The sequence below is a fragment of the Bos javanicus genome, chromosome 19, assembly GCF_032452875.1.
Source record: "Bos javanicus breed banteng chromosome 19, ARS-OSU_banteng_1.0, whole genome shotgun sequence".
Lineage (NCBI taxonomy): Eukaryota > Metazoa > Chordata > Mammalia > Artiodactyla > Bovidae > Bos > Bos javanicus.
In genome coordinates, this window is record NC_083886.1 from 40,987,661 (window position 1) to 41,014,687 (window position 27,027).

The 27,027-nt window shown below is 49.7% G+C and overlaps 1 protein-coding gene across 1 annotated transcript in view; it reads right to left on the bottom strand.

Annotated features, from left to right (window-relative positions):
• Window positions 1-7,175: 7,175 nt before the first annotated feature.
• PLXDC1 (plexin domain containing 1) overlaps window positions 7,176-27,027 on the bottom strand; it is a 66,566-nt gene continuing 46,714 nt past the window's right edge. Inside the window, exons 9-14 of the mRNA XM_061391626.1 lie at window positions 25,303-25,384; window positions 21,924-21,984; window positions 20,457-20,592; window positions 12,760-12,795; window positions 9,820-9,980; window positions 7,176-8,496 (exon numbers count right to left, since the gene is read on the bottom strand). Of these exons, the coding sequence (XP_061247610.1) occupies window positions 8,377-8,496; window positions 9,820-9,980; window positions 12,760-12,795; window positions 20,457-20,592; window positions 21,924-21,984; window positions 25,303-25,384 (596 nt within the window). The 3' untranslated portion in view covers window positions 7,176-8,376. The remainder of the gene's footprint in view (window positions 8,497-9,819; window positions 9,981-12,759; window positions 12,796-20,456; window positions 20,593-21,923; window positions 21,985-25,302; window positions 25,385-27,027) is intronic.

Sequence of the window (27,027 nt, forward strand, 5' to 3'; positions counted from 1 at the left end):
TTTTTAGTTGTGGAGTGCAGGATATTTTGTTGAGGCATGTGGGATCCAGTTCCCTGCTGCCGCTGCTACTAAGTCACTTCAGTCGTGTCCGACTCTGTGCGACCCCATAGACGGGAGCCAGGGATCAAACCTGGGCCTCCTACGTTGGGAGCATAGAGTCTCATCCACTGGACCACCAGGGAAGTCCGTGGTGCTGCTCTTTTCATCTCTTCCATTTAACCAAAGCAGCAAGTATGCAGAGACATTGAGCAACTCTGTGAGGTCACAGAGATGGTATGTGGCATTACCAGGATTCAGCTCAGGCCTGGTAGCATCAGAGCCACCTACCCTCCATACATGCTGGAGAACCAGCAGGGGCAGCTCTCTCACTTCCTGTGTGGTCTTGGGTGTAACTCTTGACTTTCCTGAAGCTTCAGTTTTCCATCTATGAAACTCAGGGATTGAGGGACTGGACAAGAGAGTCATTTTTACAATCTGGGCTCTTACAAATGAGAAAACATCAGGTAAGAGTCTCTTAGATGTGTGGCCCAAGGATGGGAAGGGCACCCCAAGAGGGTTCATTTCTACAGGGCAAAAGACTAGCCACCCGGTCTGTGGGGTCTCAGAGATTTAAAACTTCCACTTGAAACTAGGCAATGGTGCTTCTTCCCACCCAATTTCACTTCCTGGCTGGGAAATGAGTCTTCTGTGGAGGACAGGGTCCATGGTGCCTTTGATAGAGGATGGGTCAAGGTGTTAAGGGTAGGAGAGTGGGCATACCTTGGCCTCAGGAACCAAAGCTGAGGGCCAAAGGCCAACTGACTTCTAGTTACCCTTGCCAAGTTCTAGATACCTTGCCTGAGTGACCTCATTGGTGACCCTGAGCAAATTCCCTCATGCTCTGACCCTCAGTGGCCTCCTAGGTAACGTAGATATCGCAGTAGCATTGGCCCATAGGTGATGATACAAATAACTCTCGTAAAACACTGCCTGGAACACAGTATCGAGCAAATGTGAGATGTCACCTGTGTGATCATCATCTCAAAAGTACATAGACCAGGGTCTTGGTAAGTAAGCTTTGCTTATGCCTGGTTTTGTTGGGTTGGTTCCTCCTTCAGAGTGAGGGAGGGCTGAGTGCTTGTCTCTGGAGGCAGAAGGAATTGTGAGCACAGAGGGCTTGGGGAGAAGAACTCTGTATGTCGGGCTACTCAAGATGGCCATTCTCTTGCTCTCTGCACATCTTCTGCCCAACCGGTGTCTGCTTCACCTCTGTCTTACCCACACAACTGACCTCTCTATGTGCTTGCCCCTGGCCCTAGCGAGTCATCATTCTTGTCAAAGGGGCAATGAGGAGCATGCCCCACTACTGGTTTCTGTGGTAACTAATGAGCCCACCTGATGTCAATCCCCTTATAACTGGTAAACTCCCCTTCCCCTTGGGAAGTAGTGAAGAGTACCACCATGTCCTGCCCACTGCCATCTGCTGCACACAGTAGGGTGTCACCCCAGGACCTTGCTTCAGACATGTAAGCTCCCCATTCATGAAACCATTGATAACTCTGATGCTGACTCTGGGCTCTTTCTCCAGTCTTGAAGTTGGGCGGCACAGGCCTCAGAGGCCTGTGGGGTACAGCCCAACAAGCCCCATGGAACACAGAGGGGTGTCTGCAGCTCTGGAGGTGGGAGCGAAGCTGGGGCTGGCTGCCCTTTTGAACTTGAGGGGGCGAGATTGGAATTATTAATACATACTATTCCTTGGGGGTGGGGGCAGTAAGAACAAAAGATCACCACTAGACCCTTGCCTCCACTGTGCCTGTTAGTTGAGACCAGCAAAACTGTGCATTCAAAATGGGGTCTAGGGGACTTCCCTGGTGGTCATTGGCTAAGACTCAGTGCTCCCATTGCAGGGCGCCTGGGTTCAATCCCTGGTCAGGGAACTAGATCCTACATTCACAACTAAAGATCCTACATGCCACAACTAAGACCTGGTCAGTCAAATAAATAAATAAAAATTTAAAAATAAAAACTTTAAAAAAACCAAATGGGGTCTAAACTGAGAGATGGCAAGATGGATCAATGGAGGAGAGATGGGATCTGTTATTTTTTTAAGGCTTTTCAGACTTCTCGCCACTGGTTATAGTGAGTCTTATACCTTTTGGATACCCCATGTGGTACAGTCACTTTCTGAATAGAAAAATGTGAAAAGGAAAGACTGAAGCTGGAAAGGAAGTTTCTCACCCAAGACTGGGAACGTATGATGAGATTTTATTGGCCTACATTCAGAAGTTTCTTTGTGCTTTTAGCTTTGTGGAAAACTGGGTATGATTCAGCCACCTCTAGGGACCAAATGTAAAAATGTTTTATGAACATCAGAAAAACCATCCCCTGAAGAATTTCTTTGGTGTCAGCAGTTAAAGTAAGGATTCTCCTTCTCCTCCCATTTCCCTTCTCTCCAGCCCCAAGGGGACAGTGAAGTAATCAATTGTCTTCCATTCAAAAAAATAAGCCCCAGGGCAGGCCTTGTGTTCTGTAAAACTTTAAGGACAGTTTTTCCAAATCTTCCTGAGGGAGTGTTACTGGAGTGGGGGATCCGGATGAGGAGGCAAGAACAGTGAGTCTTGGACTGTGTAAATAAATAGCTGATAAGCTCACAGTTTCAGGAGCTAAGAGTGCTTGTCCTTGTTCTGCATCTTTTTAAGACTCTTATAAGCCCAGGACGGCTCTGTTTATCTTTATTTATTTATTTGGCTGCTCTGAGTCTTACTTGTAGCATCTGGGATCTTTGGTTACAGCATGTGGGATCTAGTTCCCTGACCAGGGATCGAACCCCGGCCTCCCTGTATTGACAGCACAGAGTCTTAACCACTGGACCACCAGGGAAGTCCCTGCTCCCCAATTAAACTGTGGGCACATAGCTCTGGCACTGTCCCACCCTAGAGGAACAACCCTAGATGGTAAACCCAAAGTCCTGGGTTTGGGAATTCTCTCAACTACTGGGTGACCTTGGGCAAGCCACTTAATGATGCCTGGCACACAGTAGGTGCTTAATAAGTATGGAGAGAATGAGTAAATAAACAAGGAAACCACCTGAGTCTCAATTTCCTCATCTGAGAGATGGGGAAATAATGCCTCCGCAACAGGTTGTGATCACGTCAGTAAAATTGCCTCCTAGAAATGCTTCTCAAATGTTCATGCATTTCACCTGAGTCACCTCAGCAGCTGGTCAATTGCAGATTCTGACTCAGTAGGTCAGGGTGGGTAGGCCTGAATTCTGCATTACCAGCTAACCCCCAGGGGATGCCTGTATGGCCCACGCTTTAATGCTTTACAGGTGCTTGAGATTGTTAACATCTCCTCAACCAATGGGTTCAGGATAGACTCCAAGGATAGACCAACCACTGTCCCAGTGGGTTCTTGATTGAGTGGTTTCCCGGGACACAGGACTCTCAGTGTTAAAGTCAGAAAGTCTCAGGCAAACTAGAACAAGTTGGTCACTTTATTAAGCATAATGGAAACCAAAGAGATGCTTCTATTCAAGCTGCTTGTGAATTGGAAAGAACAAGACCGGATGAGCGTATTTGCTAAGGAGAGGAAGACATCCTCTCCTTAGATCATTAGTCCTCCCACTTCTTATTTTGCAGAGGCCCAGGGAAGCTGGGTGCCTTGGCCAACAACACACAGCTTCTCAGGGGTGGGGCAGGGGCCAAAGCTCCCACCTTCTGAAGCACTGTGGAGTAACCCAGGGCTTTCTCATCCATCCACATCGCCTTCTCCAATACACTCCTCTTTATTTGGCAAACACAGCATGCTTATTTATAAGCTGGCTTGTTCGGAGCCTGAAATTTGGCATAGCTGAGTTTGGCTGTGAGGCGTTCAAATTTTTCCTCTTTCTGTTTTGATTTGCTTAACCATGTTTTGTGAGCAAAATCGAGAATAAAAACACAGCAAAGCTGCTAAGGCGGTTCAAATGCAAAATCTCCAGAAATGTGGCAGCATCAACTTAGCAGATTTATTTTCTGTCTCTAGATAGTAGATTAGAAACCCCCGTAGTTTACTTCCAGGGACTTACAAACCTCTAATAAATAAATAGCTAGAATCTCTTTCCAGGCTGTTTCTCTTTGAGGTGGGGCAGGAGTTTGGGAAGAACATGACTGCTTGGCAGATTGCTGGAGGCTCTTCCTATGCTCCTTAGGGTAGGTCCTCAGAGAAGGCGGCAGTCATCAGGACTAAGGCCTGTGTGGTGACTTGCAGAATGTCATTCAAAATCTTTTGCACTTAATTTTGCACATGGCAGAAGTTATAAAAGAATGTTGCCTTTTATTATTAACACTGGGAATCTGTGCAAAGAATTCTCAAGCTAAATATGTGAATAGATTGCATTTAAAACAGGTAGGCTTCCCAGGTAGAGCCAGTGGTAATGAATCCATTTGCCAGTGCAGGAGACGCAGGAGATGTGGGTTTGATCCCTGGGTTGGGAAGATATCCTAGAGGGGGAAATGGTAACCCACTCCAGTAGCCTTGCCTGGGAAATCTCACGAACAGAGGAGCCTAGCAAGTTGCAGTCTATGGGGTCCCAAAGAGTCAGATGCGACTAAGCACGCGCGCGCGCACACACACACACACACACACACACGCGCGCGCGTGCGCGCGTGCACACATACTCACACACGCACGCGCGTGCGCGCACACACACGGTGCCCTCATATCCCAAATCCTTTGAATTGTGCTTTAAGCTCAGGTGTCTTTTTGTTTCGAGGGGGGGCACCTGGGGGAGGGGAGAACGGGAGATGGGAGAGACAGAGAAAGAGGCTGACTTGATTTGTGACTTTACCTGATGTGGGGAGTCTGGATGTGGCTACTGATCAATGCTTTGTGCAAATCTGCTCCAGCACCCAGAGAAGACAGTCTCAGCTCTATAAGTGAACAGCTCAAGTGAATACTCTGCTTTTCACATAGTGTGGTTGACTGAGCTTTTCCCACTGTCTTAGCACATCAAGCTACAGGCTGAGCACGGCTATAAGCTGCATCCAACGTTTCTAGCAATTTTACATATATGTATGTGTGTGTTTGTATAAATAGATATACATACACAGGGGCTCCATTACACAGGAGAGTCCTGGAAAAACACACAAGTTAAAAAAATCGTTTCCATAGGCCCATCGAGAACCTCTAACAGTGAAAAAAGGACATTTTCAACCTCAGGCTCCAGGCTGAGACCTGAAGACATGAAGAGGCAGTCTCCAGAGTCAGGGGCCTGCTGGTGTGAGTGGGTGGTGACATCTGATTGAGGCAGGAGGGAGATGGTGTCCAGCTTGGAAACCCCATCTGCTCCACCTGGGGCATTCCCGGGTACTGGAATTGCTGGCTGGGCTTATATGCATTCATGTTCTAGAATCAGAAACCCCCAAGGACCTTATTGGACAAATCCACAAATGTAAGGGCGGCTGATTACAGGAGAATTAAGTTGTGCTCACACCCTGATCCAGGGACTCCCCCCTCACACTTGGCCTCTGCATTTTTCTTCTCTTTTTCTTTCTTTTTCTTTTGTGGCTTGTGAGATTTTAGTTCCCTGACCGGCCACCTCAGTGGAAGCAGAATCCTAACCTCTGGACTGTTATCAGATTTCCTTCTCATTTTCTTGTTGGCTCTCTTAAGAGTTCTGATGTAAAACAGAGCCTCCCAGAGAACTCCTGATTTCTGGGTACCACACAGACAGCTGTTTCACGGGGTTGAAGCTTTCTGTCAGTGATGAGCTTTCATGGACCCATCCAACCCCTCTCCAGTGGGCTCACTGTGAGGATCCCCAAAGGCACCATGTAGGGAAGGATCTGCTGAGCACCTGCTCTCCTGGGTGATTTTGTCTGCCTGTGGGTCAGAGAGGCCTGGAAGTCTGCAAGCTATCTGTGGTTGATGGTGCGCAAAAGTACTCCTTTGCTGGTTGACCATGAAACTGCTATGTCTCTTTCTGGTCATTCACTCTGCAGCTACCCAGTGAACCCCCTCTAAACCTTGGAGTTAAACTCTCGGGTCTGAGAGATGCTTGATCTCGTGAGAGAGCCTAAGGACAGGTGAGAACCAGCATTAATTCTGTGAGCTGCTGGCTGTTTCTTGGGAGCGCTTTGTTTTGACTTGAGGCGCTCTGAATGGCCAGGGACCTCTCTGAATGACACGTCTTTAGTTCTTTTTTGCTGTTAACAAACCAGGCTACCTGCTGACAAACAGCTCCACTGCCTTCACCACCGTCATCCCAGGGGCCAGTGAGGCTTGCTCTGACTGGCCCGAGGTATCTCGTGCTTTCTGTCTCCACCTGCAGTGTTTCTAGTAGAGGCCTCAGCACATCACTGCCCATTTTTTCATCCTCAGTCTTCTTTCCCTTCAGGAATCAGCATGATCGGAAGAGCCCCCGTTAGGAAGAAGCGTGCTGGAGTTTGGGAGTGGGACCTGTGATGCTGTGAGCTGCATCTTATCACAGCTGGAACTCCCTCACTGGCTGTTTTAGACACACAAAGGTCACAGATTCTCTGCTGGTCAGCCAAGGGCAAAAATCACCCTCCTGCCAGCCAGCAGTGCTGGGATCCCTGAGTATTTCAGTGTCTGGCTGTGATTCTCTCATTAGGAGGGCTCTGTTTCATACCTTCAGAAGCTTAAAAAGAACTCTTTCCTCTTTGTTGCATTATCTTTTTACTTTCTCAAATTTGGATACAATTTCTCAAAATCATAGCTCTTCCTTGCATGGCTTATGAAGGATACCTATGGAAAGCAGAGGTTCAGCACGTTTCCCACTCCAATGGTTATTAGCATACTCACCAAGGATAAACCATGGAGCATCTGCAAGACCATCAGTCCAGTGTTGGTATGTGCCTGGTTATTTGCAGACTCCCTAACCCCCCCTTCAGGAGGCTTTGTACAGAAGCTTCTTTCTTTGGCAGCATGCTGGTGATATGCATAAACGGACATGACTGAGGATGGTGGAGGGCTTCCCAGGTGGCTCAGCGGTAAAGAATCTGCCTCCCAATGCAGGACACATGAGTTTGCTCCCTGGGTTGGGAAGATCCCCTGGAGAAGGAAATGGCAACCCACTCTAGTATTCTTGCCTGGGAAATTCCATGGACCCAGGAGCGTGGTGGGCTACAGTCCATGGGGTCACACACAGTCTGACACAGCTTAGTGATTAAACAACAACAAAGGACAGTGGAGACTGTGATTTACTGTTTATTTGCTGCTGATATATATATATTTTTTTTACTTTGAATGAGGGTGAACTATAGGTTTTCATTTGAAATGCTCTTCAGAAGCAACACCAACTCATCTCTGGGACAGAACTCAAAACCAGATTGGGTTTGGGAGTCTAAACTCTCTGCCCCAAGAATTTCTGGCAGATATAAAGTCCTTCCTTCCCGCATCAGCTTCCTCTGTCCCAATTGTTCTAGAGGTTTGGCTTTTCAACAGAATCCAACTGAAGTTCCCTGTTGGGTATGTTTCAAGAAGCTTCTCCCCACCTTATTTCTCTTTAATGGCTATACAATTCCAGCTCAGAGGAGGCAAAGTATTGATCAGGCAGGCCCTGCCTTTGGAGGTACTGACTGGCACTGACGGAAGACCAGGCCAGTGAAGACAATGGACACCCAACCGTGCCGCTGGAATGAAGAGCCCACTTGGTAGATGTGGCCGCGCACAGCACGGCTCACCTGGTGGGCTGGGCTGCCATTGGATAAAGCCCGTGACATGGGCCACACACATGTTCAAGGTAGAAACTAACTGATTCTCAGCAGATAGGGCAAGTTGGGGGAGTGAAGCCTAAAAATGCAATCTGCCCGCAAGTTCTCTCTCCTCTCCTTTGGCTTGCTTCGGATGCCAGCATGCCAATCAGCGTCTTGCCGAAAGCGCTGGGAGCAGCCGTACCTGTGTGTAACAGATGGTGAGAACTCCTTCTCCAGACTTCTAGACCACAGAAGCTGGGGCAAAATACGCTGAATCCATAGCCATGAGGACCCGCTCTTGAGTCTCTGGACCCTGGAATGTGGCGGCCACAATCAAGAGCTTGGTTCTCTTTGTCGTACACAGGGGCATTAGGTGATGGGAGCAGGGCATCTGTCCATCTCCAGGTGGGAAGGGACCTCGGAGGCAGCTCCAGAGTAGACCACTGAGAGACTCAGAAGGGGAGACCTCTGGCACTGATGATTGCTACTGGTAATTGTGGCTTTTCTGCCCCTGCTTCAATATCTGGGGTGTGATGGCCAAACTGTAGTGCTGGCATCGCAGACCACGGGCTCGTTTTCCCAGCCAGGGTGTGTTCAGAGGAGGCCAAGAAAAGTCATTTCTCTGCTTTGCTTTGACTCGTGTGTTTTGAGGTCCCCGGGTCTTCCTTTGGACCCTTCCAAGGGAGACCTGGCGCTCTCAGCACTGCTCCGCCTCCACGAAGCCCTCCTTCTCATGCCCTGAGGGCTCAACCTCTGTGTAGGTGGAGTGGCTGGGGTGGTTGCGGAACTTCATGGCCGGCCAGTGGTGAGGTCTCCGCTGCAGGGGCACAGACGCAGAGTGAGTGGGGGGCGATACCACCCACTGGGGACCCTCCCCACCCTCTCCCCTTCACCCAGGGGGACAGCTCTGAGCACTTTTCAAGGGCTCTTGGGGACTACTGTGTGTGAGCCAGGTGAAGTGTAGAAGGCTCCCGGCTGTGATCCTCAGCGCATTGGGAAACCCGCTGGGAGCCCCAGGAGTTGGCAAGGAGGTTATCTGATGCTTTGCCATGTGGACTGCACGACACAAGGTGAAAAACTCAGCAATACACGGAGTGGAGCCCTAAGACTTCAGAAAGTGAGGAAATGGGTAAGAGATGGAATGATCTGGGAGGTTCTGGAAATGCCAAGATAACCCTCTAGACAGGACAGGTCCTGCATCAGAGGTGGGGAGCTGAAGAAAATGCAGATTCCCAGGTCTCAGGCCTTCCTGTCTGCATCCCTGTGGCTGGGGATCTGCAGGTTCCCTGGGTGAAACCAGGTAGGTCTTAGCCTTGGCAGGTCTTAGTATTAACCTACCAATGACTGGTTAGAATTCATAAGAAACAGGTGGCATTGAACCAGAGGGGAGGGAACCACCCAGGCCTCTGGGTGATGAGGTCAAGGGGCGTGTGACCCACGTGGAGGGTTGTGGACCTAGAGGCCACCCTGCTGGGGGATTCAGAGAGCTGGTCAGTCACCACGGGTTGGGGGTGGGCAGGGGCTCCTGAGCTCTGCGGCTCACAGTGAAGGAGTCCAGGCCTTACTTCCCATGCTGCACGTCAGGCTGGCTCTTCTGAATTCTGAGATGTTCAAAACTGCAGCATCCTCAATGAAAGCTCCCAGACAGAGCGACTCTTATGATTACTGTGGCCTGTCAAATCTAATCAAAAACGCACACAGCAGGCCAAGAGGCAAAGACCTCAGTTTCATTATGGCTTTGGCTAATCCCCAGGCCTTGGAATTTGGGTGTGAGAAACCATAAATCACTGGGGATGGTCACATAACCACTCAAGGGCATGTGAGGCATCTGTGGTTTTCTCTCCTTCCTCTGGGGATGGTCACTGTTCTGATTTCACAAATGGTGGAGCCAAAGCAGAGGCCATGCGATAGGACAAGCAGGCCAGAGGAGTCCTGAGGGGCAAGCCCTGGGGGTTAGGGACTCAGAGAGCGCCTGCTAGTGGGAGGTATGCCCGGATGGAATCGATGAAGCCCCTCAAGTGGGAACAGGAGCCTGGTGTGAGGTGGGTGAGGGATGAAATGAGGAGAGATAGGGACTGAATGGCTGGGGAATGCTGACGCAGATGGGGATGGCAGAGGGGTCGCCCCACCCCGCACAGACCTCGATGAAGAAGAGGGCAGCGTTGGAGGTGGGGTGGCCATTGATGTAGATCCCAGCCAGGATAATGGAAGCCACGAGGAGGACGGCCAGCACAATGCCCACGATGGTGCCCAGGTGCACGGGGGACCCCGTCGTCTTGGGGGCCAGGTTGTTCTGAAGGCCTGCAAAGAGACCATTAGGTCAGGGGATTGAGGAAGGGGGGCCGTGGAGTCCCGGGTTCTGACAAAAGCCCAGAGATGAAGGCCAACAGAACCTTCAGATCTACTCATCAAATACATGAAGGGGTGGGTCGGGTGGAACTATAATGAGCGTGACATTAACTTTGTTCTTAGCACACTTCAGGCAGTTTTCCAAAATCACTTAAAAGTTGCCCACATGTCTCCTAGGGATCATAAAAGCTCTCTCTAATACCCATCCCATATAGGTCCTTTTAAGGAGTTCACAAAGGGCATGTGATGGTTGAGAGATCTGCTGGTTGTGGGGTCTGGAGTCTGGCTGTCTGGTTTCAAATACAGACTCTGCTACTTACTAGCTGTGTAATCTTGGGCATCTTATTTAACTTCTGTGTGTCTCGGTCATCATTTCTGTAGAACAGGATAATAATGATAACTACCCAATAGGATTACAGTGAGGATTAAAATGAAATAATTCATGTTAACTGCTGAGGAGCACAGTCAGTCTCTGGGACAACTTCAATAAGTGTAGCTATTACGAGAGCCAAATGACCACATTTTTACCTGTCACTGTCCACTACCAGACTGTGACCTCCTGGAGGGCAGAGACAGTGTCTTATTCACCTCAGTGTCCTCAACTCTTAGAAAAATGGCAGACCCATCAGAGGAACTCAATAAAAGAAATGAACTAGGTCCTCTAAGGGCTAATAAGCCAGCAAACACTCTCTGAGAACATTGCAAGCATTTGAAATACAGCCCAAGGAGAAGGCTGAGTATTTTCCATAGACTATGGAGCTGGAAGCACATCCAGCCCAACCCTTTCTCATACAGCTGAAGGAATGGAAATACAGAGGGGTAAAGGGATTCGTCCAAGGACACAGTCAGTGCCAGTCACTAAGAAGCCTCAGTTCAATTCAGTTCATTCGCTCAGTCATGTCTGACTCTTTGCGACCCTATGGACTACAGCACACCAGGATGTCTATCACCAACTTCTGGAGCTTGCTCAAACTCATGTTCATCGAGTCGGTGATGCTAAGAAGCCTAGTTCGCTAATATTACCTGTGGTGGCTTTTTGCTGCTTCTCCTTATCCTAAAAGGATGTGGGGCTAATGACATAGAGAAGATGGAGCAGCATGCGAGCAACAGAAATATTGAAGTCTGTTTTACTTCGCTGGTGGGTGTGATGGGAATCAACAAAGGGTGGGGATTTTTAATAAAATGTTGCATACATCCAAAGTCATGGTATTCCCCATCCCCTTTTCTCTGCAAGAGAAAAAAGCTTAGGAGAGAAACTACACTGGGGCACTGCCAGGGTATCTGCCAAGAACTGGAGGAGTGGAGAGGACACACCCCGAGCTGGCCTCTCCTGACCTGGCCATCAGCCCGCAGCCTTCAGTGACCCTGATGATCTGAGGGCAGGGCTTGGGCTGATGAGCACACGATGTGGAATAACGTGGCTCAGAGGCCCCTGCCTCCCCTCAGCCCAATGGACACAGATGCACACTCACACCTGGTGCCCACAGAGGAGCAATGGCTCCACCTCTGGTGGGAGAAACCATCTAGCTGTCTAACAGTCCCTCCTCTCCTGCTGGAGCCAGGTTAACAGTCTCCCAGCCCCTGGAGCTGGAAGACTCTTCCATCTCCTCTTTGTGGTAGTTGCAGCAAGGGCTTAAGCTGGCTCTGGGCAAAGGCCAGGGGAGATGGCCGCCCGCGCCCCCACATCACCAGAGAGGAGATTATCCCCCCAGGCAGTCCTGGGATCAGGGACCCTACCTTCTTAAGCTGTGTAAAATTGTGGTGGACAAGTTTTGTGTCCTCTCTGCCAACCCATGTTGGGAATTAAAGGCAACTTTATTAGGGCAAACACTGATCAAAGCCGCCTGCCCTGGCCAGACCCCATAGTGCCCACGTGGCTGAGTTATCTTAAACTGGAGGTTCCGGCAAGGAACGCGGAACTAACAAGCTACCACCAATTGGAAGAATTCAGGAAAAGTCAAAAGGAGAGAGGAGACTCCAGTTCATGCACCCTACCAACCTCCCAGAATCCTGGCTGGAATCCATCTTGGCTGATGCACATTACACCAGGAAGGACCCTGAGGCAGAATGACTGGCCAGAGACAACCCAGAAACTAACACCATCGCCATAAAACCAGAGACTGCAAAGCACAGGGCAGAGTAGTCCTCCTGAGTTCCCTTACCCTGCTGCTTTTCACCCAGGCTCCCCTTCCCAGTAAAATCTCTTGCTTTGTCAGCCTGTGTATCTCCACGAACAATTCATTTCAGAGTGTTAGACAAGAGCTCACTCTTGGGCCCTGGAAGGGGTCCCCCTTCCTGCAACAACTTTAACGAGAGAATCTACTCTCCACCCATCACTGGTTGGGAGGCCCCTTGGGGACAGAGGCCAGGGCCACAGGTCCGTGGCCATGCCTGCCCTAGCTCATCCTCTCCTCTGCCTCTCACTCCTTTCAGGGCAGTGAATACTCAAGAGCACCATGGTCAGAAGAACTGCAGGAGGTTCCCACCCGAGATGAGAAATGTCTAGATGTAGATTTGCTTTTTCAGCCTCGGGAGTGTGTGCCCAGAAGCTCCCGCCCACGTCCCGCACCTTCCCACCGAGCAGGAGGTTGGAGAAGCCCAGGCTGCTGCTGTTTCCCCCTCCCCAACTCAGGGAGTAAAAGCAAAGAGGCCAGGTGAAGGCTGCACCCTCTGGGGGGTGAGTCCAAGAGGCAGCGGTGTGATGAAGAGGGGCAGGTGTCTCTGTACTCACCATCTCCTCCTGCGTAGGGATTCACCTTGGTGTCATCTTCAAATGGAAAGGAGAGAAGGTGCAAGGTTAGCAGAATCACAATGGCCTTTGTCCCGTTAGGATTGGATGAGACTTTAGGGAGGTTCAGTTCAGCCCTTCATTCTGAAGGCTAGGAAACTGAAGCCGAGAGAGGGGAGGTGACTTGCTCAAAGTCACATAGCAGTCTAAAGGTCAAAGGCCACAGACAAGCCAACTTTTCCCAGTGTTTATTCATTCAACAAATACTTATTGAGTGATTGCTGGGAGTTGAGTCCAGGAGTAAGTACTGTGGATAGATGTGATCTCTGCCCTCAGGGAGGTCATGCGGTGGGGGTGGGCGGTGGGGAATGGAGGGACAATGAAAACTGTCCACACAAAGGCAGTCAAGAAGGCAGGATAAGATACGGGGCTGAGATAGAGTCCCATATAGGCGGTGTGGCAAAGGCTGGAGTCAGCAAGAACTTGGCCAGTAGAGACATAAAAAGCAGTTCAATGCAGCTGGAGGGCAGACAGGCTGTGAGTAGGGGGTGATGAGAGTGAGTCAGGCTGGGGGTGGGGGTGGACAGTGGCCTGAAAAGCCAAATTCGGGGCCTTTCACAGTATCCTAGGGGGCAGCAGGAAAGGGAGGAAGGATTTGAGGTGGGGTGTGTGTGAGTCACGAGATCAAATCTGCTTGAAGACCCCCAGGGTACAATGCGGGAGACAGATTTCCAGGCCAACAGACTCCCTCTACACCTCAAGGAGTGTACCCTGAAGCCTCCTAAATAAGTTCCAATAGTTGACCCTTCCTGTGGTTCTTCCCCACAGATTCCTGTGGAGAAAGGACAGCAAAAATTTCACATCAGGAGAATATTCTAGATGACTAGAGATCACTGCTTCAAGCATCAAACATTAAATGAATGGAACCTTCCACAATGTAGGACCTGCAACCTGCTCTGCGTCCCTTCTCCCCCTCCACCATCCTCCTCATTCAAAGGGGAGCTTCCACTGACTCCCCTTCGATTACAGATGTTCAAGACCCTTGGCAGTTTGTCCCAGTCTTCTCTTCTCCCGTCACTTGGGTCAACTCAATAGCACTTGTTACAGTGGGTGTAACAAGCTACGCAAGGCTCTCCAGACCTCAGGGTCTTCTCAGATCTCTGAATCGCTGCATATTCTGTTCCTCCTATAGGACGTGCCCTTCCTCCCCTTCACCACTCTTCTTTCAAAAGTCCCACTGCTGAAATGCCTCTTGCAGGGCTGAGGCTAGGGAGACACAAGTGAAACAGGGTCTGATTCTGTCTTTTTAAAAATTTTTTGATATTTTGTTCACCATGGAATTCTTGGCATCACTTTTGATTTTTGCAAATATTGCATGAAAAGATTATTTCTCTTAATTATTGCTTTTGTGTGTGTGTGTGTGTGTATGCCTCCTTAACTTTTATATCTGCACTGAGTGTGTCACTTACCTTAGCCTAGTCCTGGTCCCAGCCCTGTCACTTCCCAGAGGATAGATGGGTATGTCCTCCCCTGTGTCCCACGGCATTTGATCTGTTTCTGGAGCATCTTGGATCCCCTGGTTTCCATAGACTATGAGCCTCTCAGCAACCAACCGTTTCACGCTCCCAGTACCTGAATATAATACCCTGTTCTGCTATACATGTCCAATAAATCTTCAAATATCAAAAAATCACACTAGATAGTGGAAGAACAAACCATAAGACAGTTTAAAAATAGTACCCCATAGCGGAAAGGGGCTTCCCTGGTGGCTCAGATGGTAAAGAATCTGCCTGCAAAGGAGACCCTGGTTCGATCCCTGGGTTGGGAAGATCCCCTGGAAAAGGGAATGGCAACTCACTCCTCTTTCCTCCAGTATTCTGGCCTGGGAAATCCCATGGACAGACGAGCCTGGCAGGCTACAGCTTATGGGGTCACAAAGAGTTGGACACGACTAAGCAACTAACACTTTCACTTCATTTTCACAGGGAAAATGGGGAATAGAATGGAGGAAGAAAACAAGAAACTAAGCTTCTTTGGATATAGTTGCTTTTGTAGATTTGACTTGGGAATCATTTAACTGTTTATCATGTATCGTCATCGTTGTTCAGTCGCTAAGTCATGTCCGACTCTTTGCGACCCCGTGGACTGCAGCACGTCAGGCCTCCCTGTCCCTCACTATCTCCTGAAGGTTGCCTAAGTTCAAGTCCATTGAATCAGTGAGGCTATTTAGTGATGCTAATTTCATCCTCTGCTGCTCTCTTCTCCTTTTGCCTTCAATCTTTCCCAGCATCAGGGTCTTTTCCAAGGAGTTGACTGTTCGCATCAGGTGAGTTAAATTCAGAAAGTAAAGAATCTGCCTGATAATGCAGCAGACATGGGTTTGATCTATGGTCTGGGAAGATCCCCCTGGCTGTGGAGCAACTAAGCCTGTGAACCACAACTAATGAGCCTTCACTCCAGAGCCCAGGAGCCACAACTACTAAGCCCATGTGCTGCAACTTAACGAAGCCCACCTCTTGGAGTCAGGGCTCTGCAACAAGAGAAGCCATCACAACGAGAAGCTGCAACCAAAGAAAAGCCTGCACAGCAACGAAGGCCCAGCATGGTCAAAAATAAATGAACAAAATTACAGAAACCCCTAAAAATTCAAAGTAAAACAAAACAGAGAATTGTTGACTTATAACAGAAAGATACGTTTTCTTCAGGAATTGCAATACACAAGGTATTTATATATGCCTCTGAATCTGTTTTTTTACTACAAGTTAAAAATGATGGATTACCCGAAATTGACCAAAGTAATCCTAAACATGATTGGGCAAATTAACTTGATTTTTTGAATCAACTTGTTTTGAATCTAGACCATTGGAAATACACTGTAGCCCAAGCCACATGTAGTCTTGATAGACAAATAGACACCTGCAGCCAGTCCCTCCCACAAGACGACTAAAGGTGACCACGCTGTGCCCACAGCAGCTTTTCTTCCCCTCACTGAGGGCTGGTTCCCAGACGCTGCCTTGCTAGGGGTCCATTGAATGCAAACTGGTTCCCTAATTAACGGATTGTGGTCCAGGCCCATGAAAACCCACAGAGTGAAGAAATATGTGTGATGTCTACTGAATGAGTGGTCATTTCCTGTGGTTAGCAGTCACTTCTTGCTGCTACCAACATGTTCTGTTCAGCTGCTCATCAGATGAGTCCTTAGACTGCACAGATACTCCGGGTCAGTGCCTGTCTATCCTTACGATAAAATATATAGATTTAGTGGCAGCTGCTTACCACTCTGAGTTCATTCTGGTTCATTTAAGTGGGCGGCATTTAGCAAGTAAGTAAGTTAAAATCCAGCTCCCACACTTCCTGCTTCCCTGGCCCTTTCTGCTTTTCTGGCTGGCTGGGGAGAGAAGGGGTCCACGACCCTTCAGCAGCCATTCCCACTAACTTTTCTGCTCTCCACCCCTGCCCTGACCAGGTGGGTCCCCCTGGCTGAAGTGCTGTATCCCCTTCATTCACAGCATCTTCCTGGACCCTGAGCTAGCCTCTGCCCCCAGCATGTCATCTCCCTGTGTAGGCTGTAATAACACAGGCAGGGATTGACCCAAACCTGTCCCTCCAGACACCTTGAGAGTTTGTTGTGGGGACAAGTCCTTGTCACATTTTTTTCTTATAAAGGCAACTTGCTAATCTTTGCCACCTCCTCCAGGACTGGAAGGCCATAAAGCCATAATTGTCCTTACTGTAATTAATGTTTCCCATGTGGATTACATAGCAAACAGGAGGGACACATTCCTGGGCTGACAGGAGACACACAGGTGATAAAACTGATCGCCGGGACACATTGTATAGGGACAGCCCTTCATGGCCATAGCCCGGGACTAAAGGAGAATAATTCCAAGTCAGGGCTTGAACCCAACCCCCAGATGCCAGACCCCGGGCTCTCTCCATGCCCACGGCAGCCACCCCTCTGGCCTCAGGCCCCATGGCTCACCCAGACATAAGCCCCTGAGGGAAAGGCTGGGTTCTCACCTAGTGTCTGCAGACCCCAACCCAGCTCTGGGCTCAGGCTGAGCCCCCAGTAGCACATAGGGTTAACTCAAGGGTGACTGGCCAGGGGGTTCTCTTAAGTGGAGTTTCCTCTGACTGGAAGGTCACCCCTGAACTCCACTATAATCCTGAGGGCAAGGTCTCCTCTTGCTGCTTTTTCATGTAATCTATTCAGTCTCCTGCTTCACTGTTCACCCTTCACTGTTCTCCCACCCACGGAACCCCTGAAGACCCTTCTCTATTCCTTTCAACATGAGAAATGCAGTGGGGTTGAGCGAGCCAGATTGCTGCTTTGGGAACCAGATGAGACCCGACACCACATTTTCCTGGCTGTGTGATTTTGGGTAAGCCCATCAACCTCTCTTAGCCATAGTGTCTCCTCTGTAAACTGGGGATCAAAGAGCATCAAAGTTCAGGATAATTAGGAGGATTGAGTGTTAATGGGTACACAACATCAGCACCCTACCTGGCTCATGGTCAGTCCCCTTAGATGTTTGTTCTATCAACTGTTCGCTTCCCTCCAGCCAGATTCATGGGTTCCTGCTTTCTGGTTCTCTAGGCTGCATTTCAAAGGCAGGGGGAGACCGCAGAAAGAATATTTCACTGCTGAGCAACCTACTTTGCCCCTCATGAGCCCATTTCCTTGTCTATAAAATAGGATTGTGGATGAATAATGTTTAAAAATACCAACTTTTTTCTCCTTTCCATTTGCTCCTTTCAAACAGGTAATTGGGCTCAGGGGAGGTAGGAAGACCCCATACATCTTTCCGTCTTAGACTTAGGGCAAGGGCTTAAAATCTAGATGCCATGTATCAAAAAAGGATGAGGAAGGAATTTCTCAGAGATAGCCAAAGAATCCAGGGACCCTGCCTGGTCTTCCCCACAGGATGGATGGACCTCCGGCAGCTTCGATAAAACCCTAGGCCTGGGTGAAACAGAGCAGGATCCTGTGGCCCTTGCCCTCCATGTCCTCAGCCTACCTTTTCTATGTGGAAAAACTTTAACCAAAGAATAAGTTTAGTCAGAGACGTGAGAAAACACAGAAACATAGGAAAACAAGACTAAATGATAATACAGTCATTAGACACAGTCAAGGACCTTTGGACACCCAAACCTCCACCAGGTGGAAGAAGTTAACTGCATGAGGAGCAGACTGTAGCCATGACATAACTGCCACAATTCTGAGAACTGGCCTCAAAGAAATGGAAGCAACTTGACCTTGGAACTGAAGACTGGTAGATAGCAAGTCAGACATGAGCAGGTCCCACCCCATCCTGGATGGGGTCACCTTTCCCTGCCTGACCTGGACCCTGGTGATGAGAACATGCCCCGAGAGCTCCCTTTTTGTGGTTCGGTTCAGATCAGATCAGATCAGTCGCTCAGTCGTGTCCGACTCTTTGCAACTCCATGAATCGCAGCATGCCAGGCCTCCCTGTTCATCACCAACTCCTGGAGTTCACTCAGACTCACGTCCATCGAGTCAGTGATGCCATCCAGCCATCTCATCCTCTGTCATCCCCTTCTCCTCCTGCCCCCAATCCCTCCCAGCATCAGTCTTTTCCAATGAGTCAACTCTTCGCATGAGGTGGCCAAAGTACTGGAGTTTCAGCTTTAGCATCATTCCTTCCAAAGAAATCCCAGGGCTGATCTCCTTCAGAATGGACTGGTTGGATCTCCTTGCAGTCCAAGGGACTCTCAAGAGTCTTCTCCAACATCACAGTTCAAAAGCATCAGTTCTTCGGTGCTCAGCCTTCATGACCACAGGAAAAACCATAGCCTTGACTAGATGAACCTTTGTTGGAAAGTAATGTCTCTGCTTTTCAATATGCTATCTAGGTTGGTCATAACTTTCCTTCCAAGGAGTAAGCATCTTTTAATTTCATGGCTGCAGTCACCATCTGCAGTGATTTTGGAGCCCAGAAAAATAAAGTCTGACACTGTTTCCACTGTTTCCCGATCTATTTCCCATGAAGTGATGGGACCGAATGCCATGATCTTCGTTTTCTGAATGTTGAGCTTTAAGCCAACTTTTTCACTCTCCACTTTCACCTTCATCAAGAGGCTTTTGAGTTCCTCTTCACTTTCTGCCATAAGGGTGGTGTCATCCGCATATCTGAGGTTATTGATATTTCTCCCGGCAATCTTGATTCCAGCTTGTGTTTCTTCCAGTCCAGTGTTTCTCATGATGTACTCTGCATATAAGTTAAATAAACAGGGTGACAATATACAGCCTTGACGAACTCCTTTTCCTATTTGGAACCAGTCTGTTGTTCCATGTCCAGTTCTAACTGTTGCTTCCTGACCTGCACACAAATTTCTCAAGAGGCAAATCAGGTGGTCTAGTATTCCCATCTCTTTCAGAATTTTGCACAGCTTATTGTGATCCACACAGTCAAAGGCTTTGGCATAGTCAATAAAGCAGAAATAGATGTGTTTCTGGAACTCTCTTGCTTTTTCCATGATCCAGCGGATGTTGGCAATTTGATCTCTGGTTTCTCTGCCTTTTCTAAAACCAGCTTGAACATCAGGAAGTTCATGGATTGCTGAAGCCTGGCTTGGAGAATTTTGAGCATTACTTTACTAGCGTGTGAGATGAGTTAAGGACTGCAAAATTTCCAGCCATATCAGGACCAAGCCAGATAACAAAAACCCAGCGGGGCTTTCCAAACCCCCAGTACTGGTTGGTGTAGGTGCAACAAGACCTAAGAGGTGACTCAGAATAGCCTGGGGTTCATTATGCAGTATTTATAATAAATTAGTATTGCCATTCCCTTCCCACCACCCCCCCAATCCGTTTCCACTTGGGTGCTTATGGGTAAGCGGCTGCACACAGGAGGAAAGTTACGTTATCTAAAGCTGTCAATCAATGCATCAATCCAGTGATGCAGGACAGGGAGGGACTTTCCATCGCTCTGAACAACCCAACTCTACCTTCACTGTGGGGCTGCTTCTGGCCCCCAGTCCGCTCTCCTCCCTTCTCATGAGTGTACATTTTGCTTTGCTTATTAAAACTCCTGCTGCTTAAAACTGTTCTATGTCTCTAGATCGATTTCTTTCCCTTGTGAGGACAAGAACCCAGGAATCACCATTCCACCAGTAACATGGGGATGGCAGAGAAGGCCCCAGGGACAGCCAGGCCTGAAGAAGCAGTTCAGCAACAACCCCATATGGTCAGAGCTGTCCTGCACTACCCTCTGCCCCCTGGACATCACAGGAGTGGAAAGTCAAGCCCCAGCACAGCGAGGGTGGAACTTCCCACCACACCAGCCCAATGAGGGGTGGGAACCAGAAGGGAAGTCACAGAAAAATTATGCAATCTTTCTCTGACATCTGAGTGTGTGGGACTGAGTTCATACCTGCTATCGGGATGCCAAGATCTCACAGGTTCTCTGAGAATTGCTATTAAGATGAATCAAGTTATTATGTAAACTAATTGGCATTGTGCTGGGACAGTAATTTTTCCCACTGCCACAGTGAATTCTGTTCCACAACTCTGACGTGGGTGTGGAGTCCACTCGTCCTAAACCTAGCTCTGTATCTCACTAGCAAGTGACCTCTGCTCTGGGAGCCTCAGATGTGATAGGATGCAACAACCCTGTTCCTGAGATAATCCCCATTAGGGGCAGTGATGCTCCAGGGCCATGGCTCCTCCCCACCCTTACCTTCCGTGGTAAGGCTGTCAACGAAGAGGGAGGAGGAGGTGGTGGTGAAGTCTCTGTCAAAGGGGCTAAAGGAGCTGTCGGGGGAGGACGAGTAGGAGTCCTCGTCCTGGAAGTCCTCACACGTTCTGCCTTCTGCCTGCAAGAGAGACCCGGGGCTGCGATGCACAGAGGCCTTGCAGCAGCTACGTCGCACGCAGGAGGACCCTGGGGGTGCCTTCATCCCTCAGCGGCCAGAAGATTTAAGATGCCAGTGAGTGGTCCAAGCATGGTAATCTAACCAAAGCTGGGCTCTGAATGCATTTAAGCTTTCTACTTTATCCTGAAAGTGTCTTATCTTACAGGGCAATTTACCTGTCAGCCACTTCGAATCCTTCTTGAAGGAGCTGAGATGCCAATCTTAAATAAATAAAGCGAATGAGTGCATTCACCAACAGCCAATGTCAGAAACAGGCTGCTGGATGGACAAGGGGTTTTGGGGGTGTATTTTTGAAGACTAGAAACAGCTCACCCAGCCTCACTGATAAAACAGATGGTAGTGAGAGCATAGCAGTAATTCTGGGGGTTCACATTTAAATGCTGGGCCCAGCACCTTCACCATTTCACTAGCTGTGAGCGGCAAGCCAAGTCACTGAACCTCTCTGAGCCTCAGGTTCCTTCTCTGATCGGTGGGGACACTGGTCCATAGCTCCTGGGACCATGATAGGATTAAATCAGAGCAAGTGCTGGGCACATGCCATGTGCCTGCCCTGCAAGAAGGGAAAGTGAGAGGAAGGGAGGGGAAGGGATGCATACATGAATGGGTCTCTCTGTGTCAGTAAAAGGTGTGAGAATAGGACATTACCCATCCAAAGTGTTGAGCATTCTGGAAAATTCCAAGTGAGAAGGAACCTGTGCTTGTGCATGCGTGCTAAGACACTTCAGCCGTGTCCAACTCTGAGACCCTATGGACTGTAGCCCGCCAGGCTCCTCTGTCCATGGGATTCTCCAAGCAAGAATACGGGAGTGGGTTGCCATGTCCTCCTCCAGGAGATCTTCCTGATCCAGGGGTTGAACCTTTTTATGGGATTCTAAATGGGAGGTGCCAGGTACAACCCACTTTGCTCCCAGAATGACTGCCTTCCTTAAATGCCTGAAGGTTTGAGCCGGGGCAGTCGTTTCTTGAATGTTACCAGGCACACAGCCTCCTAGAAGATTCCAGCGTGGCCAAGGCCACACCCAATATACCCTCTGCAAGGACCAAGAGAGCCCCTGGAGAACTGCCGCTCTGGGCCAAGTCACCAGGAGAAGTGCTTATCCCAAGGACCCACTGAGCCCTCAAAAACCTCCAACAATGGTCTCACTGGCGCAGAGCAGACAGGGAGGCAAGCCCCAGGTGAAGGGCAGAATGTCACCAAGAGAAGAGAAACCAGGCAAGGGGCAAACCTGCAGCCCTGCCCTTCCCCCACCCGGCTCACTTCAGGCTCTCACCTCCTGGGCACAGCCGTAGGCCAGCCACTCCTGGCGATAGCGGTCAAAGCCACTGGAACATCTGCAGGGGGAAATCAAGAGGCTGGAGGTGTGATGGGATTGACAGAGAAGCCCTCCCCTACCCCTATGCAGTAATAGCTCTCCAAGGGGAGCAAGGAGGAGGTGAACCTCCCCAAGACCACTGAGCAGGTGCCTCGGCACCAGGTGGCTGTGATCAAGCCCCTCCTGCCCCCTCTACTCCTTCCCCCAAAGGAGGGGAAGCTATTTGTGGCATCCCCACCCTTCTCCTGACCCAGCTCCCCAGGACCAAGGCCACACCCACACAGATGCATGTGTGTGTGTGTGTGTCTGTATGTCTGTATGTGTCTCTGTATTTATGGAGCTGACAGACTGCATGACCTCTAATGACCTTAAGCCCCACCCTGCAACTCCGGGCAGCCCAGAAACTGGGCGGAGAAACCAGGGAGTTCACACACGTGTTCTCATCTGGGGAAAGTCTTGCTCATTCGCTGAATCCCCCTTCTTTGTGGAGGAGCCTAAGTTTGGCAAGGAGGGGCGAGGCCAAGGATGGACATCAGCCAATCTGGCCAACACCCACCATGTGGTCACTGAAGGGCAGAAATGAGGTCCTGCCAGAGACTGGGAGAGATGAGATCTTGGCTGACCAGGGTCCCCTGAGAGGACACTGCACAGCTCAGCTGGGCTGGAAGACATCAAGTGCTTCCCTAGGGAAGGGGTGGGGTACGAGGATGAACCAGAGAATATTCTCCACGGCGTCATGCTCAAAGTTCCGTTCTTCACTTTTTGGTGCCAGGAGAATCCACCAAGTCCTACTCAAGTGCAGGGACCTCTGGATGGGAAGCCAATATCACCAGCCACCAGTACTGCGAAAGGATGTGAGGCTGGTGAACTCTGCACCAGCAACTGCCTGCCCATCTGTCCAAGACCTGGCGAGGCCGAGGCTTCCAGGCTCTGCCAGTCCTTCCTTCCAAAGACGCCTCTGAGCTGCTCCTCCTGTAGCAGGGACACCGAGCGGAGCCGTCCACGGTCCCCTCTCTCAGGTGCTCCATGCCCCCTCCTTCGAGGCGTGGAAGACTAGGGGCATCGCTGAGGGCTGGGAACTCAAGTTTCCTTTAGGCCAAACTAACTGGTTCTTTCAAGGACTAAGCCTTGGATATAGGTCCAAAAGCACCCCATTCCAAGCCCGGGGCCAACCAACTCAGACGCAAAGGAGAAAGGCATGAGAAACGGCCATTGTTTGAGCGTCTCCTGAACGCCAGCTGTTACCCCAGTCACGTGCTGCCCTTGCGCTATCTCAGAGGACCTTTGTGATGACACTGTAAGGCAAGGGTTACGACCCTCATTTTCTGAGCCAAATCCTGGAGTCAGGGTCACCCGTAGACTCCAAGGTGGGCCATTAGGGGACAATGTGGGGTGAAAGGAAAATACCTGCATGATAAGTGAAATCATCTGAGTCAGATCCGGCCCCCGTGCAGGGAAGGGAGGCTCTGCAAGGCTGCAGAGGGCAAAGCAGGTGGAGGCGGAGCCAAGAACCTTGAGGTGGTTTCAAGCAGCAGTTGGTGGGAGAGACCACGGTAGCCAACTGCCCTGCAGCAGCCCTCATCTCTGGCTTTTTAGAAATCTGGAGTCAGCTCTCAGCTGAGGCTCCAGAGATCCGTCAAGAAGGAATGGGCCTGGCTTGGGTGAGCCTGGGCCCACGTACATCTGGGGACAGGATCCCTGATGGAGCTTTTCTGTCCTCTACTTAACATAATCCAGCAAAGATAATGTCTACAGCCAAGGCCCTGCCCCCCCACCCCGACCAACTCTCATTAAATTGTCATGGTTTTCTGGGCATGGGCATATGCATTAAGTGCGGGTGTAGCAAGCTAGGGTTTTGCTTTCATCTGACCCATTTTGCAGTCCTCATGGCTCAGCTGTTGTTGGATGATGCTGAGTCACATGGTGGCAGCCAGCCGCAGCATTCCAGGGCTCATCTGAGGTCATCTGGATTATCGCCTCACACTCACACGGGGCTCTCACATTTCAAAGTGCACAAGATGGATCACACCGCAAGTCTCCGTGCCAGGAAGATGCAATCTCGGGCCTCCCCCAGGTACTCTCTCTGAGGCTCTGTGCATTTCATGTGAAGGACTCTGAACACTTTGCAAAAATTCTGTTTTGTATTTGAGGAGTTAAAATAACAGGCATGTTCCTCACCCACATCTCCCTGAATCACATAACCCCAGCCCATTTTATAGGGAAAATAAACTGAGGGCGCAAGAGAGTGAATAAGAGCACAGCTGGTGGGAAGAACAGCTGGGAGACCTGATGAGGGCCCCTTTCTCCTCCTGGCCCTGAGCTGTGTCTTGTGTGCTAGGCAGGCTGCCTGTAAAGGCAATGGCTTTTATTTCTGCACCAGGACATTGGAAAGGAGCAAAGGAAATACTGACAGTTACAAGACAGCTGCACGGAACTCAAAGCCTCTGTAATTTGCAATTTTCAAGATTCCAAGGTTCTTAGAGTTCATAGGTCTTCCCAGTCTCATGGGAGCTCTAGTCCCCCAAGAAAGTCTCCCCCCCTCAATTCCCCCCTCCCCCCACCATTTATTTATCCTGGACAGGAGAAGAGGGATCAAATTTTGAGTCTAATCTGTGAGGAAATGATTTCAGAACAAGGAGTAGAAGATGAGTAGGATTTAAGAACTTTATCCCTGAAACTGAATCTCATCCAGAATTTTCCCTGCTTCCAAAACCAAACAAACACAGCTTTGTTACTTGTCCCAGCTTTCCACAGATGCCTGCAATGTCCACACCCTTGGATTTCAGGGAACCCTGTTATAGCCTGAGAACAGTTTTGAGGTGCGGTTTTGGGATCGTGGGGCTTTCGCCCAATGATGATAGGTCTTAGGCTCACCCCTGAGTTGGCAGGTCTCACGCTTGCTTGCAGATGAGGTAGTGAGGTAAAATGCAGGCTCCCTGGCTTCTTTCTGAAAGACCCTGATGCGGGGGGCCAGGGGTGGGCCCCAGGAATCTGCACATTTAGCTCGAGCCCTAGCTGATTCTGGGATGCTCGCAACTGTGGACCACTCTTGGAAAAGGCCTGCCAGAGGATGAACCAACCCTCCCGGTTGTGAGGAGGGAGCTGCAGTAGCTGGAATCTCTGAATGGTCTTCCAAAGTCTAGAGTCACCTTGATGGGTCACAAGCCTCAGAGAGACACTCACTGCTGTAATATTCTTGTCCTAAGCATCAGAGTAGCACTGGCCAAAGTTACCTTCATGTTGGACATGAGACCTGAGGCAGGGAACAGGGTGGTGCCACCCTCTGCCCCCCAAAACAGTCTGCCTGTGGGAACCACAGGGTGAGCCTGGTACAAACCTCTGCAGGACATGGCACCAGCTGCAGTTGAAGGTCAGGTCTGAGGACATGCAGGCGTCGCAGCTCCGATGCTGTAGGCAGGCTGCGAAGAAGAAGGCAGCAGTCACTCAGCACCAGTCCCGCCACAGACCTCCAAAAGGTGCGACTTCCCTGAATGCTGGGTCCTTACAGAACTCCGGAGGCTCTGACCAGCAGGGACCCTAGAAGTTTATAATGCCACCCTCACTTGAGTCCTTCCCTGGTGGCTCTGATGGTAAAGAATCTGCCTGGAACATGGGAGATCTAGGGTTTGATCCCTGGGTTGGGAAGATCTCTTGGAGAAGGAAATGGCAACCCACTCCAGCATTTTTGCCTGAAGAATCCCATGGACAAAGGAGCCTGGAGGGCTACAGTTGACAGGGTCACAAAGAGTTGGAGACGATGAGCAACTAACGCACATTTGAGTCCAGCCTTGATTCTCTGACTCTCCCTCTTTACCCTCCCTCCCTCCCTCTCTCCCTGTCCCCACCTCCCCGCTTCCTTTCTTCCTTTTATCACTAGCGGATCAAGCCCTGAGCTGGTGCTGGCCATTCAGCAGTAAGACCTGGTACCTGCCTTCCTGGGCCTTACAGTCACACGGGAAGACAGACACTAAGCAGATCATCAAACAAAGATAACTACATAATTATCCTTGTGATATGGTTTACAAAGGAAGATTACAGGGTGTCATAAGGATGTACAAGGAATCACACCTAGTCTGGGAAGTTAGACTTCTGGCCTGTTGCCTATAATTTACAGGGTTGAAAAGGATTTTTTAAAATCAAGATATATTTGACATACAACATCATGTAAGTTTCAGGTGTGCAGCACATTGATTTTATCCATTTATATTGCTGTCCAATGACCATGGTAGCCTTCGCTAACGCCTCCACCACTCCACATCAGTATCATTTCTTCCAGTGCTGGGAACAATTAAGATCGAGTCTCTTAGCAAATTTAGTGTTTATAATACAGTTGTGCTGTCTTCTATCACTTGAAAGGATTTTAGATGTTCTGGTTTGACCAGCTAGTGCTCCCAACTCCTGATGACTCCATGTGGCAGAATTGCCAACAGACACCCACTCCTGGCCTGTCCAGCTCCTCCCAGGGAAGTCTGGGCTCTGAGTTTTCAAGAGTAAACCAGGCGTACGGGATTCCGTTCCTTTCCTCTCCCTCTCCTCTTGGAAGTGAGCTATTTCCAGGGAATGTGCTGACCTCTGCTCAAACAGGCTTAAATCTTCCCTGGAAAGTCACCTGACCTCTTGGTGCCTCAGTATCCCATTTGTAATAGAAGGATAAGGATGCTGTCTGTGTGGTAGGCCAGCTGTGAGAGGGTTTCTAACAGTGCCGGCCACACAGGGAGCCAGTGAATGATACTTGTTATCGACTCTGGTCCATCGTTCCTCTCAGGTGCTCATTCACTAGCTCATTCTTTCAACAAAAATTTATTGAGCATCTATCAAGGGCCCAGTACTGTCCCTGGAGATGCAGTGTGAACAGGAAAAGCCAGAAGTACTGCCCACATAGAGCCTGCAAGCGAATGGAGGAGATGGTCGACAAATATACAGACAAAAAGATCCACCCTAGGGCTCTGCCTGGGCTTCCCTGGTGGCTCAGATGGTAAAGGAACTGCCTGCAATACGGGAGACCCAGATTTGATTCCTGGGTCGGGAGGATCCCCTGGTGAAGGGAATGGCAACATGCTCC